At 41.7% G+C, this 20,188-nt stretch overlaps 1 protein-coding gene across 2 annotated transcripts in view; it reads right to left on the bottom strand.

Annotated features, from left to right (window-relative positions):
- The window catches only part of LOC134542673 (sialin-like), an 87,030-nt gene extending 79,800 nt beyond the window's left edge, over positions 1–7,230 (bottom strand). For both annotated transcript variants that reach the window (XR_010076843.1, XM_063387111.1), the window contains exon 1: positions 7,125–7,230. Coding sequence is in view for 1 of the 2 variants with exons in the window: in XM_063387111.1 (XP_063243181.1) it covers positions 7,125–7,160 (36 nt within the window). In the remaining variant the exon portion in view is untranslated. The remainder of the gene's footprint in view (positions 1–7,124) is intronic.
- Between the last annotated feature and the right edge of the window lie 12,958 nt (positions 7,231–20,188).

Genomic DNA, 20,188 nt, shown 5'->3' with positions numbered 1-20,188 from the left:
GCAAGCAACACGTGGCGCCATTTGTTGACGACAGCCGGAACTACTTGCATCAATTTGCTTTGCATTAGATAACTTAACTCTTGCTGATGAAATATTTCAAAAACTCTATATAAGAAATGGTTCCAATTGGAGAAAACTGACAGTTTGTATCTAACATTAGTCACAGAAGCTACCATGGATCGTGGTTTGTTATCTATAGCTGAATCGGAAGGAAGCCGCTGTAGATACTGTGGCAAGGATTTTGTCATGAGAAGGAATGCTAGACGTCATGAGGAGAATGATTGTGCTAGAAACCCACTACGCAACATGTTAAGCTGTAATCGTTGTAGCAGGTTGTTAACACGAATTGACAGCTTAAAAAGACATGGTAGAACATGTAAAGTCAAGACTACTTACGGCATAGAGGACACCGATGGATCCACTAGACTAAAGAAGAGTGATCTGCATTATGACAATAATTTTCCTTGTCCTGAGCGTGATGGTATTAGCTCACCCGATCGTGAGGAAGAACATAAATTGAAGGATGCTAATGGCTTCGGGAAGACTGAAACTAATGGAAGTATCAACACCGTGAAAAGTGAGAATACATTCAAGCCTATATTCAGTAGATCCTCCATTCTTTGTAAAAATGATGGACTCCTAAAAAGGAAGCATGAAGACGATGAAGACACTTCGACATCATCGATAGCGAATTCATACGGTAATCTGGGTGAAGAGGATGTCTTCTACAGTGATTGTTACAGTGACTCTGAGGCTGTTGACAAAGGCATAGACTGTGATGAAGCACCTAGAGCTGACAAGATCGAAGAATGTGGCGATGTCCTGAGACCGAAACGATGGAAACGTCGTGTTATAATAAATAAATCTGATAATGTTTATTATGATCACTGGGATGATTGTGATATTAAAAGTATTTATAATAAACAAGCAAGTAAGATGGTGGTAGAAGAGATTGATTACACATCATGGAAAGATCCAAACATATTGGTTGACCGGCTAAGACTTCTACATGGCTCGCTTTGTGCAGGAAACTATCCGTGCATCAAAGAAATATCCTTCATACTCAAAGAACTGAGGAAAGCTGGCTACATACAATAATGGCTTCTTTTACTTGTATTTGTGTAATGTTGAGAAGTAATAAAATATTGAAAGTAAAAATTTAATGTTTTTTTATTTCTTGTATTCTGATTTCCAACTAAGCCTGTGTGTTTCCGCTACTGTATGTGTGATCATTACGTTTCCTGTGTGTACTGTGTGTACGTTCCGTTTCCTGTGTGTACTGTGTGTACGTTCAGTTTCCTGTGTGCACTGTGTGTACGTTCCGTTTTCTGTGTGCACTGTGTGTACGTTCCGTTTTCTGTGTGGACTGTGTGTACGTTCCGTTTCCTGTGTGTACTGTGTGTATGTTCCGTTTCCTGTGTGTACTGTGTGTACGTTTAGTTTCCTGTGTGTACTGTGTGTACGTTCCGTTTCCTGTGTGTACTGTGTGTACGTTCCGTTTCCTGTGTGTACTGTGTGTACGTTCAGTTTCCTGTGTGCACTGTGTGTACGTTCCGTTTTCTGTGTGTACTCTGTGTACGTTCCGTTTCCTGTGTGTACTGTGTGTACGTTCCGTTTCCTGTGTGTACTGTGTGTACGTTCCGTTTCCTGTGTGTACTGTGTAATCATTACATTTATTGCGTGTAAATTGCATGTATTGCGCGTACATTGCGTACATTACGTGTTGAAGCTGATGGAGCTGTTGGAGCACTTGCAGCTAATGGTCAATTGAAGCATAGGAGCAAAATGTAGATGGATCTGATGACGTGAATTGTAGCTCTTGGAACCTGGCGTATATTGGAGAGATCGATATTTTTTTCGATCAAATGATCCTCTTTTTTAATTTGTAGATTTGACTCTAGTATTATTGTAAATGGTTCTTGATTTGACTAGCGTATTATTCCATACAGTGCATGTATATAAGCGAGTCCTAGACAGCAGGACGCTCAGTTTGTTACTGACGTCGGCGGTGTAAGGATCACCTAGTTTGTTTCTTCTGGTGCATAAGTCGTGTCAATTAGCTGTTCTTGAGACCTCGATGGCATCTTTACCGTCTTTAACGTCGAACTCGGAGGTTGTACCATCGTCTATGGGAACCTTGACGACAGCTACGATGGAGAAGGTGCAGATCCCGTTGGCAACGACGGCGTCAACATTGGAGGAGATTTCAACAGATGTGATACCACCAGCAGAAGATAGCTTAATGACTACTGAGCTGGATGTGCAGGGAAACTCGGCGAACGCTGGTTCACCATCAATGGAGACTTCAATGGATGCCGAATCGACAACAACTAACGAACATCGGTGCTGTTACTGCAACAAGATTTTCTCAAACAACAGCAATGCTCGACGACATGAGAATAGAGAATGTGCCAAGAACCTATATCGTAAAATGTTTGTTTGTGAGAAATGTCATAAGCAGTTTGCCAGAAAAGATAATATGAAAACGCACATGAAGGCATGCAAAGGTCCTGCTGTGCGGCAGAAAGTAAAGGTTTCGTCACAACAACGATGCGTCGATGTGCATAAGAGTATGCCTGGAGATGGTACTACTGTTGCAACGCCTGTATCTGGATCGGGTCTGAAAGGATCGTCTTCATCACCACGGTATCCTTGCAGCTACTGTGATACGTCGTTCGCATTTTCCCATGATGCACGAAGACATGAGCGGAGCAAATGCACGAAGAATCCATCTCGCATGAAGTTTCGATGTGATGAGTGCCTTAAATGGTTTACTCGAATTGACAGTTTGCGACATCATGCGAAAAAAAAATGTAAAGGTGAAGTCTGTGCTCCTACTGCTGAACTACCTGCCGACATTTCGACTCCTCGCTTTAGATTGGAGACACGAAAGCGTACAAGCAAGAAAACCGATGCCCAGCAACCGATTGTTATGACGTCTGAACATGGAACTAAACCTAAGACTGTGTTCGGAGCATTACAAGTGAACGATAATGGCTTCTACTTGGCGCAGTCTGCATTTCGTGGAACGTTGAAAGACTACTATTATCTAAATACGTTCGGTGAGTCAAAGGACATTTGTAATTTTCTTGATGATATCAGACAGAAGATAATCAATCAGCTTACTGATGATGTAGCAACAAACGGACCTTTGAAATATAACTTGTGGTTGGACTGTATATATGGAAAGCCATATCCGTTCGATGACAAAGTGAAGAAGTGTGCATTCAAGACATCGGCTGCAGTAATTTACAGTTCTAACGATGTGAAGCAAACTGTTAAATACGGTATCCAGAAACTCTGTCAAGAAGAGGTGGACTATGTCTGTAAAGGTTCTGGCTGGACTCTGTCTAGTATAAACCGATTGGAGCTAAGAATTAGTCATTTCACACCGCTGCGGAACTAAATGATTATAAGATTGCTGGCTTTCGTAAGTGATCCTGTAGTAGAATATATATTATGTAATAAATATTATGTTTGTGAAAGAACTTGTGTTGTTTTTGTTTTTTCTCGATCCTGTCACTATTATGTTAAATTGTAATTTTTTTCATCGTCCAGAATCGTACCAAGGACCTAAGTCGATCTAATTAATCAGTACATTGATTGGAAATTTATTTAATGATTTCTGAACTTTTTCCCGAATCTCTAGCATTAAAATTATGAATTACCAATATGTTGGTGTTGATGGCTTATAGGATGATGATGACAGTAGAAGTTTTAATGTCTCTTTAAGAATGTTGAACATGGAATAATGAAATTATTATTTTTTTACATCAAATTAAACATTATTGCATCGATCGGGTATCGAACCAAGGACTGGAACTGATCGAATCAATCTGTAAATTAATGAGTGAATTATTTAATGAATTTTGGAATTTTTCCCGAATTTCTAGCTAAATAATTACACGATTCCAAGATGGCGGCCAAATGACAAGATGGCGGGTGACACAGCAATAATAAATGATTACTGCACTCTAGCGGATAAGAATTAAACTAACATGGCGTCAGCGCACTCTCGCCGATGATAACAAGATGATGATGGCTACCAGCAGACGAAGACAAGATGGCGGACATGACATCATACTAGTTGACCTTGTTATTGGTGGTGGTAGGTTAGTCTGTAGGTGACTTCCGTGGTGGAAGGATCGGTCGCCATTTTTATTTTTTTTCGCCCTCACCAGGTTCGAACCGAGGACTCCGAGCTCCGTGTTGTTAACGTATGTTTTTTAAATATTTTTTATTAAAATTTTATTAATTTAATTTTTTTATAAATTTTAAAAAATTTTCTATTTCATTAAAATTGGATAGTAAATTTAAAGATGGCGGGCGTAACGGAAACTGCAGCGGTGACGTCATAATCCTATAAATGGCTTAACGTTGGCTTGAGTTAAGGATGCTTAAGCCAGTTTTAGGAATTTTCAGCCGCTGGGATTTTTAAGGAATAAAACGGGAAATTTTCCCTCGAAACGGGAATTTTTCCCTCGAAAACGGGAAATTTTTTCTTAAAACGGGAAATTTTGAGTCATTTTTGAGGAATTTTGAGGAATTTTTGCCGCCGTGACGTCACAAATCCAAGATGGCGGACGTCGACACCACCACCACCGCCTGGCGCCTGCGCCCGGACCGGCTATCCTATACTACTAGTGCAGCCGGCGTTCATCGATTTATTAGACGTCACGTCAGTAAAAAAATATATATTTCACGTCGTATGGGTTTTTGGCACGAATCCTTTATGCAGATTCGTGGACGGCCGTGTCACGTGTTTTAAATGCGCTCTGCACTGAAGCCTCGCCCGCCCTCCACTTTTGTCTGGACTCTGCGGGAGATATGTCCTCATACACCGGACCAGTGCGTGGTGACACCTGTGGCTGCTTGGTGTGCTTCCTGTGAAGAATCCAAAGTTAACGCGTGGATCTAAAAGTCGCACCTGGTTTGTAACTGGCTCACATATGTACAGCCGAATTTGTGAACATGGTGAACAACTAAAATTTGCTTGAATAAATAAATAAAAAATAAATAAAGAGGAAAAAAAGGCTTCATAATAATTTATAACATAAAAAGCGGAAAAATTTGACATCATTTACAAACACTGTTTCCTGTAAAAAAAATCTTTTGAATCTGCCACCAACCATTTAGCTAGTTAATAAGCCGAGCAAAAATAAAACCCATGTAAAATCAGTTAGTTTCTATCAATCAAGCAAAATCTTGAAGGTCAGAGGAGTTAACGCACACTTCTCAAAACCTAAGCAGTGCGCAGAAGATGTGCAGGCAGGATTATGAGACGAGCATGCAGGTGTAGATGCAGTCAGTCAAAGGACGTGTGCTGTGCAGGCAGGTTAAGGTGTGTAGACAGGTTTAAGTGAGTAGAAAGGTGTCATAGGTGTGCAGGCAGGTGTATTACCTGTGCAGTAAGATGTTAGAAGCTTGCAGGCAGGTATAGGAGACGTGCGATCAGGTGTAGGACTTTTTCAGGCAGTTTTAGGTGGTGTGCAGGCAGGTTTTCGTGTGTAGGCAGGTGTAGGAGGTGTGCAGGTATGTGTAGGAGGTGTGCAGGAAGGTGTTGGAGGTATGCAGGTTGTTGAAGGAGGTGTGCAGGCAGGTTTAGGTTGGAGGAGGGTGTAGGGTGTTTGCAGGAGGGTGTATACGGCTGGGAGGCAGGTGTTTAGAAAGCATGTAGGAGGGTGTAGGAGGTATGCAGGTAGTTGTAGGAGGTGTGCAGGCAGGTTTTGGTTGGAGGCAGGTGTACGGTGTTTGCAGGAGGGAGAATATGGCGCGCGTGTAGGTGTATACGGCTGGGAGGCAGGTGTTTAGAAAGCATGTAGGAGGGTGTAGGAGGTATGCAGGTAGTTGTAGGAGGTGTGCAGGCAGGTTTAGGTTGAAGGCAGGTGTAGGGTGTTTGCAGGAGGGTGTATACGGCTGGGAGGCAGGTGTATACGGCTGGGAGGCAGGTGTATACGGCTGGGAGGCAGGTGTTTAGAAGGCATGTAGGCAGGTGTAGGAGGGTGTAGGAGGTGTGCAGGTAGTTGGAGGTGTACGGGCAGGCGGGTGTAGGGTGTTTGCAGGAGGGTGTATACGGCTGGGAGGCAGGTGTTTAGAAGGCGTGTAGGAGGGTGTAGGAGGTGAGCAGGTAGTTGAAGGAGGTGTACGGGCAGGCGGGTGTAGGGTGTTGCAGGAGGGTGTATACGGGTGGGAGGCAGGTGTTTAGAAGGCGTGTAGGAGGGTGTAGGAGGTGAGCAGGTAGTTGAAGGAGGTGTACGGGCAGGCGGGTGTAGGGTGTTGCAGGAGGGTGTATACGGGTGGGAGGCAGGTGTTTAGAAGGCGTGTAGGAGGGTGTAGGAGGTGTGCAGGTAGTTGAAGGAGGTGTACGGGCAGGCGGGTGTAGGGTGTTGCAGGAGGGTGTATACGGCTGGGAGGCAGGTGTTTAGAAGGCGTGTAGGAGGGTGTAGGAGGTGTGCAGGTAGTTGAAGGAGGTGTACGGGCAGGCGGGTGTAGGGTGTTGCAGGAGGGTGTATACGGGTGGGAGGCAGGTGTTTAGAAGGCGTGTAGGAGGGTGTAGGAGGTGTGCAGGTAGTTGAAGGAGGTGTACGGGCAGGCGGGTGTAGGGTGTTGCAGGAGGGTGTATACGGCTGGGAGGCAGGTGTTTAGAAGGCGTGTAGGAGGGTGTAGGAGGTGAGCAGGTAGTTGAAGGAGGTGTACGGGCAGGCGGGTGTAGGGTGTTGCAGGAGGGTGTATACGGGTGGGAAGCAGGTGTTTAGAAGGCGTGTAGGAGGGTGTAGGAGGTGTGCAGGTAGTTGAAGGAGGTGTACGGGCAGGCGGGTGTAGGGTGTTGCAGGAGGGTGTATACGGGTGGGAGGCAGGTGTTTAGAAGGCGTGTAGGAGGGTGTAGGAGGTGTGCAGGTAGTTGAAAGAGGTGTATGGGCAGGCGGGTGTAGGGTGTTGCAGGAGGGTGTATACGGGTGGGAGGCAGGTGTTTAGAAGGCGTGTAGGAGGGTGTAGGAGGTGTGCAGGTAGTTGAAGGAGGTGTACGGGCAGGCGGGTGTAGGGTGTTGCAGGAGGGTGTATACGGCTGGGAGGCAGGTGTAGGAGGGTGCAGGCAGGTGCCGATGGCGTGCAGATGGTCGCACCTGAGGGCGGCCGGCCAGCGACACGGACGGCTCCATGCTGGGTCGAGGTCTCCAGGCGACTGGCGACGGCCGCCCACCGCGACAATCATTCACTTGCGCACATCTCGGTCGGCGTGTCCTGCTTCACTACGTCACATCTCGCACTCCGCGCAGCCGGAGCCAATACGGCACCAGTCAGTTGGTGGAACTGTATCCAGGGGCAACACGTACTCTTTCGTATGGAACAGTTAATAAAGTTTTAGACGTGACAACGTCTAATAAATATATGAACGCAGGCTGCACGCACTAAAAAGTGTCCCGTTACACACATTGCCCCGGACGCTGTGTCCCGTTACGCTCATTGTACGCTTGCGCCGCATCTATCTCTCTTCCACTCGATTGGAACAACCAACGATTTGACTTTTTCGAGGCACATTAAACTTCAAACACTCCCATTCGTTTCCTACTTTTCCTATCATCGTCCTATCCTTAACAGAATAACACAGATTGGAACAAGTTAAATAACAAACATGTATAAAAGTTATAGTTATAATAATATCTTCGTTAATGTAATAAACATATTTGAATTAATGAGTGCAAATAAAAGTAAATTTATAAATTGAATTGTAGATTTAATTTCACTCCTTTGTATCCATACAAAATACTGATAATTGAATAAAATGATTCAATTTTATTCATAAAAGTATGCAATCATTTCATCAATGTTTTGTTATGACGTTGTCACGTTAAACTATCGTCCCTAAACCGACTTTACAGACAACCAATTTTTCTTATTAAAATCGTCACTGAGTGTCTCGCATTTATGAACCAAAGAAAATGTTGGAACACTTTTCGTTTGGCAATCACTTTTATATTGATTCCTTTTAAACATTAACTTAATTTTTTTTATGTTTATCGGCGACTAAATGAATAGTATCGAACCGAAGTCGTGGGCTGTAATGAGTTAGGGACTAATTTGGCGTCTAACTTCACTCTCGTGTTTAATATAAGAGAGAGAAAATACGCCATTGTCAAAACGTTTTAAATAACGTTTACAAGATAAATAAATGAATTTACACATAGCAGACTATATGCTCGCTAGGACCTGTGATAATTCTGCTCATAATTGTACTTTCACAACCAGTAATAAAGATTACCATGATCTGTCAATCTGTCCCCGCGGACGAGTCCGTGAGGAGTCGCCATCTTTGTTGTCCTGGTACAGGTAATTCTGGTAACTATTGTTTCCCCAACCAAAACTTTCTTTCTTAGTACTGCCCACGTGTCACCGGACCATTTACAGTGCAGGGCGTAACCCGGCCGTCACTAACTGCGCCGGCGCGTAACCCTACCGCCGCCTGGTTCTAATGCAGTCTCACTGCGTGTGCTGTAGAGCCAGTTCCACACGCGTGAGCCAAAAAGCTTACCGGGATGGCTACACCCACTCCACATCACCATTTCGTACAGAGACTGCCACTGGAGCTATAATTTAGAGGTTTTTACCATCAGTGTAGCATGCAACACGTTGTATGCTTTCAGTGGTTTTTTTTTGTATCCCGTGATACATGTTTAACTAGTGCCCCGTGTGAAGTAAAGGCAACATTCTCCTCGAGACGTTCTAACGTTATTTACTGTTCTCCTTGAAAGCATTCTAGCCAGGCTACAGCGCACCATGCTGAGCCGGTAACAGCTAGCAAGGCAACAGTGCCGTCGCAGCCGGCTGGCGTAGTTGGCCAACACTGGGGCCAACGACCCGCCCCACGGCAGGCTAGCCTGGTGTCCTCCCGGACACAACTCTGTCCAGCAACCACTCAGTTCCCCCGGGGTTCGAACCCGAGACCGCGGGTGACGGCAAGGTTACACCCAACAATAAGGTCCCAGGCAGTAAGTACCTATATATCAGGCTTTATAAGTAGGGACCGGAAAAATTCGCGGATTCACTGACCATCTAGGATAGCCTCCATTATCCTCTGCACTTCTCAAGTAAACACGCGTGTTCATTGGGTACTAAATTGTGAGGCGTCTCCACTGGGTAGCTTGTGATTCGACGCTTCTTTGGTCGATAGTCTCTCATTGGCCCAGAGAACTCCAGTTAAACTGCGAGCCAATAGCAGAACCAGCAGAATTGTACACATGTTTGGAAATGAATCCGCGAATTTTTCCGGTCTCTGTTTATAAGTAGCCACAAAAAATGAACACGGCCTTACATGTTGTCACAAGGGTAATACCAATATCACATGGGCACACACATGGAAAAAACGAGATTTGAAAACTGCTCAAGATATCCGAGTGGGTCTGTTTACGAAAAGCATTTAAGAGTTACCTGAGGGCCGATAAGTAGTTTGGTTAACGGTTTAAGTTTTTAAACTGTATTTTTAGAAGAGTTAAAAATGGTTAAGATTCGAGTTTTCACATTAATTTTTAGGAATAAAACAACCGGTACAGATTATTGAAAGCACTTAAGGGACTTGCTTTACACCTTTACCTTCAATTCTCCGCCATATAATGTTACGGTCACAGTTATCCTGTGACGACAAGAAGACTGCGCGCCAGTCCAGAGGCGACACCGCGCTAGAAATACCGAGTGTCGCGCTTATCATCCCGCTTTACTAACACAAATACACCCCTGACGAGGCAGGCCCCTTAAGATAAAAACAAATTAAATTTAAGGTTAGTGTAACTATTACTTTAAGAATTTATGAAGATGCTAAAGCCTACATAAATAAATCGTAATCGATTAAGAGAATTACTCGCTCGCGGATAGGCGGAGCTACTAACATTCAAAAGGTAGAAATTACGTCGCTCACGCAAAATGCAATTAGTAGGAAGCAGAAAAACAAACTGCCTACACTTTAAGCTGTGCAAATAGTTTTTAAGGTAAAGTAGTTTAAAAACACTTAATATAAATACTTTAGGCATAAAGAAATCCGCTCAGGCGTGTGACGCTTAATACTGACCAACTACTCGAGGAAATCAAAGCAACATGTCCACAGGCGTAGGTCGCAAGAGAAAGCATGCAGCAACAGAGTTACGTTAAATGCATTAAGGTGCGTCTCCAAACTACACACGAGACGAAGCTACAACTTCATCTGGTAGCATAATAAATGACACACTGAGGAAGTAACTTAAACCAAAAAATGATTTAATCAAAATTATAACCAAATTATATCTATCTATATACTTATATATCGTCAGCTTACTTCTAAAACCTCGTAACTCCATTTCAGTCAAGTTTACAGGAGAACTAATGAGCTTTTGGAGCACGGTTTCGACTGACAAATATATGGGTTTTTATAATTTGTGAATAGAAAAGAGACTAAGTAGAGTTGACTTACGAGGTTTTATCAGCATATGCATTATGAAAAAATGAAAAAATACACCAAACACATCTGGAATATAAAACTGGGAAAAACGGACTTACGAGGTTTTAGAAGTAAGCCGACGATATATAAATTAAAAATGTATTGGCAAGTACACCTGCATCAGGAACATGAGCCGTATCTGGCGATTCTATGGCGAGAAAACTTGAAACACCCCAATTCAATAATTTCAGCTGGACACTGTCACTTATGGTATGTCTATTGCACCGTGCCTGGCCATGAGGTTCATGACCAGTTCAGAGATTTCAGCACCCCTGTGATCCTCGGGTAACTTACTGAGTTAGCACAGATTCATGTGCGTGTTTTGTTTGACTTTGATTCCCAGTTATAATCCACATCTGAGAATTGTGTAAGGCTGTTAGATTTACAATGGAGAAAAGCTCGTATTTTGTCCTGCACTTGCTACACTTGAAGAGCAAGGTAAATACCTTAAAACTCAATTGACTAGGGACGTTTTCAAAAAGGAATAATGCAAGAAGCATTTCATGTACGGTAACAATTGGAGAAACAACGTTCTTAGGGTACATCGACCCCGCCGAAGACGAATATGCCTTTTTGCCAAAGAAAACAGGAAGTTCTGTATCCAAGATGGCGGCCTAAACTCTGTCGCCCTATCTCCCTTGTCTGTTGGCATAAAATAATGATTTAAACATCTGCTTAGAGGTCTTCTCGGATACCAAACACATTGCAACGCTAAATTTTACTTACTATAGTTTGGAGGACATTGGTTCCAAGATGGCGCCAAATATGGCCCCCGAGACTTTGTGTTTACATGCGCTCCATGCATCTAATTGTATTTGTAGTTTAAAATGTGTCAGATATACCTACTGTTTTTAGTGGTTGAATGTGTAGTAGTACGAAGACGAGTGCGTGTGTTAAATGTTTTTAAGTAATATTTTACAACTTCTGAAATACAATTTGATAACAAAATTGTGTTAATTACTGAAGGTAGACCCTTTTAGTATTTTTTGTAATATTTTTAATATACTGAAATTTTTTTCAGTATAAGCATTAATGGTGGGCTCTTTAGTTGTTACGGCTGGAACGTGCAACCACAACATATGCATAATCTGCCAGAAGAGAAAATGGTTGAACGACAAATTATCAGACCTAATGGATAACTGCTAACGGACTCTTCTGAAGTATGCTGGCTTGAGAAAATAACTTAATGATTGTGATTTTGGTGCCACTATAGTTAGTATCGAACAAACGTTGACAAATAGTGAAGATAAATTTAAGTACCCCCGCGGATGCTACTCAAACTTGGCCATTCTTACTATTGAGACTAAGTACCTTTCCCTTCATTTCATTAATGTTCAGTTTGATTGTACTTTTTAAAAGTGTAGTAAAGGTGTTTGGTTTTACAAATTACTAAGCCTGCTGCCTGTAAATCCTTAGCTTAATCAAATATTAATGTAAAACAAGGCTTTTAGTATAGTTTTGTTACCTAATGTAAAATTTTGCACAAAATACTGTGACAGAAAAAAAGACTATGGATTCATGAACATGAACATGAGTTTGTTAAAATGGTTAAATTGTGTATAAAATTTATATTATAAGACCCTTCAAGAATACCGAGAAAAAGATTATTGGAATTTGGATTTATTTTGATCCATCTCCACCCCAAAAACCCCAAAAACTATTTTTTTTGCATTAAGTCCATTTTCAACTTTATCCACCACAAAGAGGACAAACTGTTTTATCATATGATTTATTTTGATAGGCAAATGTCTTGCAAAAAAAGTGTTACTATAATTACATACAATCTTCCCTTATCACTGTAATTAAACTAAACATGGTGAGCTGAGTAGGTTTTAATGAGCTAGCTAAGTACATTTTCATTTGCTTTTTGCATTACAGGCGAAGATTTGTTAATGAAATCAGATCAGTAACTCAGACCTCTTGGTATTTTATGTTTGTGAAGTAGAGAAGACCGTGATGTTGCATGACTGCCTGAGCGACCACCCCAATGATGCTGCTATCTGGCGGGCAGCGACCTCGAGAAAAACATCAGCATTTGTTCTCTTCAAGTTGAGAACCAAAACAACTTCATTTTACTTGCAGCGTATTTCATGTCACAACTAAATCCGTAGAGCGTACGATAATCTTTGCTATCGCATGTTCAACTGTATTATGCAGCTCCACAGAAACCATATATATTTTTCATTTTGATACAGGTATGTGAAAGTTAAAAGTGCAGCAGGAAGTCAAAACCTTTGGAGCAGTAACTCCAGAACTTTTAAAGTAAAGATATTATGAATAAGGAAAAAGTGAAGTTCTTCAATGAAAATCACAAAGGCCCTGCACAAACAGATTCACTGACACAATAAAGTTTGACATCGTCCGGGCCTGCGGCCCCTTTTAAGTCCGATATGCCACCGCCCAAACACCAACACCACCCACCCTCCATTCAAACCTCCCGCCTACGCGTGCGTACGTGTGCGTGCGTGTGTGCTCGCCCGGCAAGAGGGCGCTGTCGTGTCAGTGCGCCGCACCCCTAAAATATAAGTAAATATAATTGTGCTATTTGTTTTTATATTCCCTAAGTGCAACGTGACGGCAGATCGGCCGGGAGGGTTTTATGTACTTTTAATTAAAATAAGGAAACCATATATAATAGCGTTTCCGGACATTCCCGAGGAAACCCGAAGCCAGACAATAATTTAATTTAAATCTTAATAATTATAATTTGTACAATCCTTTCTCTTTATTCAAAAAATGTCACGTAATTTTTAATTCATTCTTGTCATGTTAATTTAGTTTCCCGTGGCACGAATTCGCAAATATCTTTTAACTGCAATTGTTTCGGCGGGAGGACGCCATGTTAGTCGAGCCGAGCCATGATCTCACCCCAGTCTTCCGCCATCAACGACCGAGAGTAGACGCTTCAGCACTCCGGGGACCTCACCGCTTGTTTCACCGCCAAGTAATTCTGTTTCAATTTAATTCCGTATAAATCGTTTTCTTTTCGTCCTCGGAGCTCCTCTCGGTCGGGGGACTGCATAACTAATTGTCCTACGACCAGCAACGGTCTTTTCTCTTTTGTATTACGTAATGTAAGATGTGACCACGTGGGGGTCTCCACACCTAAACCGATTCGTGCCGCGGGCCTATTAAACAGTTTCAATCGTGTACGTGTGTAAGTTGCATTCGCCGAATAAATCAGGTGTGTAAATCAAATGTATTTTTTCTTATTTATATCTGTTCGACCACGTGGAGTGTGACGGCGTGTGGGACGCCTGAGAGCCCACTGCGTAGGTGATAGCGTGCCCGACGCTGAGAGTGGGCAGGGATTCGTGCTAGGTGTATTCAGGGGGAAATTAAAATCACGCCTCACATGGGCGACGTCACGACCCTGGGAAAGAGTCTCACATCGGTCCGTGCACGTGGCACGGTGGCGCCCATAAAACCCGAGCACGCATTAAAATTCAGTCTTTAAATATCAGAGACTACGGCCCCCGTAGCAAGAGGCGCCGCCACGTGTGGCACCGTATCAAGAATTTAATGGCATTCCTATCTAAAATAAGAGAAGAAATGAAGAATGAAATGAAGAGTAACCGGGAAGAAATGAAGAATGAAATGAAGAGTAACCAAGAGAAAATTTAAAAAATAGACTGGACGAGATGAAGAGTGGCCAGGAAGAAATGAAGAATAAAATTGATAACTGCCGAGAGGAGATGAAAAATGCTATGAAGATAGAGATCGAGGACATCAAGAAAAACCAAGAGATGCGATACGAAATAGTTGCTGCACAAGAAGAAATGAAGAAGATTGATAAAACCAGCATCCAGTTGGAAGGAAAAGTACAGTGCTTGGAGCAACATGTAGCAGAACATGAAGAATTAGTAGCGCAACAGCTGGCCCAACTCGAGCACACCAGAGAACAGCGAATGGCGCAGCAGTTAGTTCAAATCGAGCAGGCCACTGAACAGCGAGTATCAGCAGTAACCCCGAAGAGTGGCGTCGGATGCTCAAGGAAGCTACATCTGCTACGAAACGTAGTTATGCTGGAGACATGAAGTTGGAAGGTGCAACTGGTCTCCCGAAATACAAGCCACCCACTTTTGATGGCCAGTCATCGTGCGCTGTCTACAGGCGACAGTTTGATGCAGCTGTTGAAGTAAATGGTTGGGGCAAGGAAGAAAAGACTACGGCACTCGTCTTGGCCCGGCGAGGATCTCCACTAGAGCTGCTGCAGACCATACCAGTCACAGATCAGAAATAATATGGGGTATTAGTAGAGGCCCTTGAGCTGAGGCATGGTAACCAACACATGGGTGAGGTGTACAGAACAGCCTTGAAGACACGTCAACAGAAATCTTCGGAAACCCTCCAAGAGTTCGAAGCCGACATCAAGCGACTCGTGCACCTCGCCTACCCAGAGGCACCAATAGAGTTCCGCCAGCTGCTAGCCACTAGTGCTTTCATAGACGGGCTTAGAGATGTGGAGGTTCAGCAAACTCTTCGGTTGGGCCGGCACAAAAACATTCGCGATGCTCTTGTTTATGCCCTGGAAATCGAAGCTGCCTGCATTGCCTCAAGAAACATGAGTATCAGAGCGAGACAGGCCGTGATAGCACCTTACCACCAAACGAATAGCCACTCAGATACTAACGAAGAGATTATACTTGGAACACTGAAGAAGTTGTTAGATGGATCTCAGTTTCAGAAAACAAGGGGGAGACAGTGGTGCTTCGTCTGCAAAGAACTAGGACACATCCGGCGCAAGTGTCCGAATCGTGGTAGCTGGTAGGAAGCCCAAGGGAGAAGTACAACGCTGTGAGACAACGATCGAACAGGAGAAGAGTCTACCGGTCCGACGGAGAAGAGGTCGCCCACGATGTTACGCGTGTCGAGAAAGAGGGCACGTCCAACATGACTGCCCGAATCGTGTGAAGAAACCGAAGGAGGAAGGGCATCGATGTGACAGCGGGATTAAGGAGGGTGGTAACTCACTGGTTAAAGGAACGGGAAGTCACCTATGGTGTTCTGTTTCTGCGTGCCGACAAGGGCATTCTCAAGGGAGGTGCCCGGAATGGGAACATGTGCAGCAGGGTTGCCGGTGGAAAGGGAAGCGCCACAGCAGCAGGTGCGGAAGAGTGAAACCCATAGTCACCGCAAAGCTGGCCTATGGACCCGAAAAGTCGGAGACTGGCTGCTGCGGCGAGAGTTGCGCCAGAGGTGCGGCCCAGCGAGGCGTGTGGATTGTGAGAAGCAAGTGACTGGAGGAAGCAACATTTTTTTTGAGTGCAATTGATTAATTATCATTTTACATGCTTTATATTAGCTTCACCTGTATGTTTGTCTGTCCGTCTGTAACTCTGTCTGTCCGTCTGTAACTCTTTCGACTAAGAGTGAGTGCTCATCACAGTAAAATGTCCCACCAATTTCATCATGTTCGTTAGCCGAGCGGTCTAAGGCGCGCGACTTCTGTGACGTCAGCTTTCGGATACAGTGTTCGCGAGTTCTACTCCCGGCCACGCCGAAAAAGAAAAATTTTTTTTTTTTCCCGGTAAATTCTAAGATTATATCCATACATCTAACTGTAAATGATTCGGAGAGACTTTACCATTTCTTTGCGACATTGCAACTCCAAATAGTTATCTCAGATGGTAATAGGTAGTGTCGGTAACTCATTTCCCTATGATAATTATACATAAATATAGTTTAAAAAACTAAAAAAACATACTTTTAAAGAATATCAAACTAAAAAGTTAAAAATAATTTTAAAATTTAATTTATGACAATAGTATATAAGCAATACTAGTATAAATGAGAAAAAAGCATGGGGCGCTTAATATACAAAAAATATGGCACAAAGCGCCTCAAGCTTTTTTCTCATTTATACTAGTATTGCTTATATACTATTGTCATAAATTAAATTTTAAAATTATTTTTAACTTTTTAGTTTGATAATCTTTAAAAGCATGTTTGTTTAGTTTTTTAAACTATATTTTTAGATTATTAGCTAGTGATGTAAATAGTGGCAATAAATAAAACTGTGTGTGATAAAATTCTTAATTGGGCTATCCTTTACGAACCCGCAATAAATAGTAACAATATTATTTTATTATAAATAATCTGTGTTGTCCCACCCTGCTGCTGCCATCTGTTTTTCAGCAAGTCCCTTGATAGCATTACCTACCTTTTTCAGTACCTAAAACTTTTCTTACACTTTGATGATGTCATCATCTACACTATCCTACCAGCTGTAAAGATGTTTTACTTCAAGTCTCCTTCAAGTATGCACTCAAATTAGGTTTTCAATGTACTTCTGACATCATTGTGCAACAATTTACGAGAAAATGTATACATGCAAAATTAATGGTTATAAAAACTTTTTTGCGGCACCCTGGTCGTACTACCTTTAAAGCAGTTTGAATAGTAAGGAAAAGAAGGGAAAAATGTGCATATTTAATGTTCAGTTGTTTTTAATGCACTTAACAAAACTGTTTAGATAAATTTTTCATTATATAATTTGTGTCTATAGAAAGTTTAGTTAATTTTAACCTTAAATCTTCTGGGCCATAATGTTTACTCCTGTCACTGTTTTTTTTATACAAGTGTACATTGAGAATGCAGACTCTCGGAGATAAGTTATAAAAGGCAAATGTCTTTTCTCTGTAGCATTGCCAAGAGCACTGTTCTCTGAATACACCTACATCCAGAACTTTACTTGGCTTTCTTCCTGGTATTTCTGTTTCAACTGCTGTCTTCGCTGTTCTCATGCAGATTAGATTAGAAAAATAACATTCCTATTTCAGTATGTTTATGATTCGGGTCATAGTAAAACGGGTTCATCATCCAGTTGTAGATGTCATCAGTGTCAATGTCGGGGAAAATAATCAAGTATGTATGCTTCTTCTAAACCTTGCAAGTGAACATTAACAAAATTGGGGAAGTTGGTTTAAAGGTTGATCTCATTAGTTTTGACTATTTCTTGCAACCAAGTAAAGTTGGAGATTTCTCAAGTTTCAACACACACTTTAAAAAATGTAGCCTAATTATTTTCCACAAAGCTTTAATTTTCTATAACTGTGCTCCTCATGCACAGAAGCCACTGTTAAAAGCAAAAACATAAAACAACCATTGACTTTAGTATTAGAAAATATTTTATTTATATTTATGCTATCTATTAATGATTCAAACTCTTTTATTGTTTACATTTACATTGTTTACTTCTTGGTTTTTAATTTCTTCCCTTCTATAAATAATCAATCACTAAAGAATATTCTTTTCATTTTTGTACACTTTGATGAATTTGTTTTGAACAAAACAACTTTAGTCCAGAACCAAGAAAGTTTCAAGCCTAATTGTTTAACTATATTTGCATATTAATGTTACTGAAAATATGTGGACATTTGTTGTAATTGTCAACAACCATACTGTGTATATGAGGCTCTGAAATATGGTGTGCAGCCAATTGACATCAGTTAATTGTTGGATAAAAAGGTCCTCTGTGAATGTGACCATTACTCCGTCTTTTAGTTAAACAGTTTGGCTAAAATGTTTCCCCTTAATAGCTACCACACTTCTGTGTGCAGCAAGAAGTATAAGTGATCCATACCTAGATCTTCGGCGGTAAGTTTTAAAAGGCATGCAATGAAGCAAGCTGCTTTTATTAACATGATAAATTGTCTTCACAGCATCATCCAATGTGACTTTTAAATCGTGCAGCATCCTTCTAGTTGCCAGAGAATGCCGATGCATGACACAGTGGCTGCTGGTGGCATTTCCGGTCATTTGCTTTATCCTAGACACGGCTCCATTCACTTTCCCAACAAATGCAGCTGTTCCATCGCTGTAAATATCCACACATTAACTCCATTCCAAATCATTTTTCGGTACTCATGTGTCAATAGCTTTAAAAATTTTGTCACCAGTGGTGAGGGTTTTAAGCACTTCACTCATCAAAATTTCTTCTTCTACTTGCATTTCACATTGATACATCACAAACACAAGAGAACAACAAGTCCTGCAATGTCTGTACTTTCACCAAGCTGTAAACTATAAAAATAACGAGTTTTCAATCTTCCAATAAGCTTGTTTTCCCACAGACTCTAAAATTGTGTCCATTTGCTTTTTTTACGTGCTACTTGAAAGCTGCACAGTATCAATCTTCTGGGCCATGTCTGTACGTAACGTGCAACTTAAGACATCCTTCAAGCAAGGTTTATTCAGAGTCTTGGCAATAAATTGAGGCTTTCCAGCTTTTGCAAAGTGTACACTGACAATAAATAGAACTTCAATTGAGTTTTCATCTTCATTTTTATAAATTCTCTCCATCATGGATGACCCTGCCTGAATTTTGAAGATTTCTGCACCATTATGAACTAAATAAGAATGATTGTATTCCAGTATTCTATTTTAAACTGGTGTCTGTTCGTTTCCAACCGGAATAAAGCCGAACAACTTAAGGTAGCGAGGATCATATTTTATTTTTTCCTCAGATTTCACCTTTGTTGTGACTTGCTTTTCTACCTGCTGAGGCAGACCATCTTGGAAGGCTCATGCTGGTAGGTGTCCCTTCTGATATTTCATCTCCTCCGATGTTGCTGGTTATCATTGCAACAGTCACTACTTAACTTTCAGTGAGTTCACCACCTTTCCATTTTAAAGACCCAGTTTTTAGCCAATCATATATAACTCTGCAACAAAAGCGGTGACTCAAATAAATAAAAATTTTCATCCCATTGCAGGCCCCTCCGAAAAGAGTATGATAGTTAGGTATGTGGCTGATTTTGATTAAAGCTGCAGTGTTAGTACGTGTGATGCATTGCAAATTTGTCTACCTTATCAAAACATTTTTATTTTATTTTATGGAACCAAGATCAAAAATAAGCATGTGCACAGTCTCTAGCTATACATTAAACATTTCATTCACTAAATAATGAGTCTCTTGTACCAAAAAATACAAATTTACTGTCAAATCCAATGGAATATTTTTTTTCTTGCAATGACATGGTACCACTCGAAAACAAATGATGCACAACCACAAAAATGGCTGACGAGTGGCAGACGTAGCATAGAGTCTATGCCATAGACTCCATTGACTAATATACCATAAAGTTTAGAAAAGAGGTAATGGCGTTGCCATGTTATAAAAACGGATTCTAATGTGAAAATTAAATATTATTGCCGCAGCACCCAGAAGGAGAAATGCGGCAACAAATGACCTTTTGAATGCAGTTCATGCTGAAATCCTGAGCTGCTGTGAAATAACGTACTGTGTGAGACCTGCAGCGAGTAACAAGTGGTGGTTGGTAAAGTGACACAGCTCTATCACTCCTTGCTACCCTCCACGATGCCACTTCACCACTCTCCGCTCTGTCACGATCACCGTAGCCACAGCCTAACTGCGTGCACTGGCAACACTGGACGGCACAATGGTTGACAATTCACAGAAAATGTGAGCTCAGACATCATTTTCCATTAGGTACAAATCATATATCAGGTAATGTAACTTAGGACTAAACAAAAAAACTTTTTTTCAGTGATGGGTACAGACCAAGCTTTCGTTGCATCAGTTGGTGTGTGTAGTGTTACATCCAATCTACTACATCCGACAACTGTACCGGAGACTGATCTGTTTCTATTGGTTCGTGTGCGGTGGGCTTAGGGATCAGATGCACTATTATGCTATTGGTGAGCTCATTAACTAGCCCTATCAGAGAATTTAACACAATTATTTTCTAAACATTCAAA

The sequence above is a fragment of the Bacillus rossius genome (assembly GCF_032445375.1).
Source record: "Bacillus rossius redtenbacheri isolate Brsri chromosome 9 unlocalized genomic scaffold, Brsri_v3 Brsri_v3_scf9_1, whole genome shotgun sequence".
Classification (NCBI taxonomy): Eukaryota; Metazoa; Arthropoda; class Insecta; order Phasmatodea; family Bacillidae; genus Bacillus; species Bacillus rossius.
Note: the sequence above shows the minus strand (reverse complement) of the source record. Positions and strands in the feature narration are given on the sequence as shown.